The 1,916-nt window shown below is 54.4% G+C and overlaps 1 protein-coding gene across 5 annotated transcripts in view; it reads right to left on the reverse strand.

The window, feature by feature from the left end:
* The window catches only part of LOC138740910 (reticulon-3-like), a 35,297-nt gene that overhangs the window by 1,979 nt on the left and 31,402 nt on the right, over positions 1–1,916 (reverse strand). For all 5 annotated transcript variants that reach the window (XM_069894229.1, XM_069894227.1, XM_069894231.1 and 2 more), the window contains 2 exons: positions 1,814–1,860; positions 319–377 (listed from right to left, as the gene is read on the reverse strand). In XM_069894229.1, the coding sequence (XP_069750330.1) occupies positions 319–377; positions 1,814–1,860 (106 nt within the window). Of the gene's footprint in view, positions 1–318; positions 378–1,813; positions 1,861–1,916 lie in introns of those variants that run through there.

Below are 1,916 nucleotides of genomic sequence, written 5' to 3' on the forward strand. Positions count from 1 at the left end.
CACCCCCCCCCTGCTCTTGCCTCTGTACCCATGACCACTCTTCCCACTGCCCCATCTCCATATCCCCCAGCCTCCTCTCTCCCCCTCACTGCTCTCCCCTCAGACCCATCTCCCCACCTTCCACCCTCTCTTCTCTCCATGCAGCCCCATCTCCCCCTCACCCCACCCTGCTCTTCCCCACCAGGCCACCCCCACTCCACTCTCCCCCTGCCCCACTCTCCCTGGAGGTTCTTGGAGGGCGTTGGCGATCAGGGAACATTGTCAGGCATGAAGACTTTCCCGATGGCTGGAAGAACTTGGAGAACAATCAATACTCACTTCCCAACCATACACGACACCTGCTTCTGAACCAGATCCACGTAATGGTCGATCTCTGTCTGGAACAGAGAAGGGATTGAAACAGTCATTAGTAAGGAGATTCCACCCCCACACGAGCAGATACCCTTGCTGGTTTCAGAGGCTGCGTGACTGCAGTCGAGGGACTCGCACCAAGCTGCAGGAGACTGGCTTTAAACTGCCTGAACCAGATAACAGGAACAGGGATGCAAGAGGGTGCCGAAGGGTCCCTGATTGTGTTGGAGGTTTGGATCTGGAGCTCGGGATGCCAATGGTTTGGACTGGAGTGCTGGAGGCAAATCCATGGGCACTTGGTGACTCGGGCGGGGGTGGTTTGGGGAAGACTCTCTTTCGCTTCTCTCTGACTGTGAGAGGCGCTTCGGGCTATTTCTGCTGACAGCAAATCGATCTGCCTTACAACAGACAGAAGCAATTTTGTGTAATAAATTGAATCTTGCCACCTCAGAAGAAAGGAACCAGAGGAACCCTGTTAAACAAGTAAGCCAGCAGATGTTGGGGTCAAGTACTGGAGAAACTCAGCAGTTCACACAGCATCTGCAGGGTCACCAATGTTTCAGGCTGGTGCCCTTCGACAGGTCTGAACCTTTCTTGTCCATGAACGGAGAATGGAGACACATCGCTGCTCTGAAAGGTTCAACTGCCCGGTCCTAATGCTGGCAGCTCAGTGCAGGCATTAAATGGCCTGTTCGAGGAGCCAATGGTGCTTGTGAGCAAAATCCAGCGACTGCAGAGGTCTGTGCCCAAAATGGTGGCGCCCATGCTCAGCAGGGATTGCAGGCCCTGGGGGTAGCAGCGGACTGGCGCAGGGCACCAGAAAATGGGGAGAATACCCCTGCTATTGTAAAGAAGCAGAGGAAGCAGCCCTACAGGGCTGCAGACTAGCGAGGGGCTCTGTGGTGGAGGGGCCCACGCAGACTGTGGAGGAGTTGACGACCTGCTGGCTCACAGGAACTACGTATTGGAGCTGGGATTCGAGGGTGCAAAGGGCGAGGGAATTCGGGTGCTGTAGGCTTCCCGATCGTGTCGGAGGTCTGGATCTGGACCTCAGGCGGCCAATGGATCGAACAGGAGTGTCCATGGACACTCAGGGTCTCTGAAGTGACTCTCATTTGCTTTTCTTTCTCTAACTGTAAGAGGTGCTGATGGCGAATCATTGCCTTACAGCAGGCAATTGTGTAATATTACATGCTCCGTACTATTACATGACTAACAAGGAATGTGGACTTGAAATCTTTCCTCTCTCACCTTAAACCCATGCCCTCTACTTTCAGATACCCATACTCCTGTCACCATTACCCTGGTCATTTCACAGATGACGAGAGGGTCCATCTCCTGGGCACAATCACCCACCTCCCCTTTGGGCGGCTACACCAAATTCTGCTGGCCATTGATCGGCAGTGCTCATGGTCTTGCCGGGAAGGGGGAGGGGCGCCAATGAGTGGGAACGCTGACTCACCTGGTATTTCTTGTAGACAGCCGGGATGCTGAACGTCAGCAGAACGACTGGAAGGGAGGGAGAGAGAGAGAGAGAGCAGAAGCCTCGTCAGAATAAAGGAGAG

The sequence above is a fragment of the Narcine bancroftii genome, chromosome 8, assembly GCF_036971445.1.
Source record: "Narcine bancroftii isolate sNarBan1 chromosome 8, sNarBan1.hap1, whole genome shotgun sequence".
Taxonomy (NCBI): Eukaryota; Metazoa; Chordata; class Chondrichthyes; order Torpediniformes; family Narcinidae; genus Narcine; species Narcine bancroftii.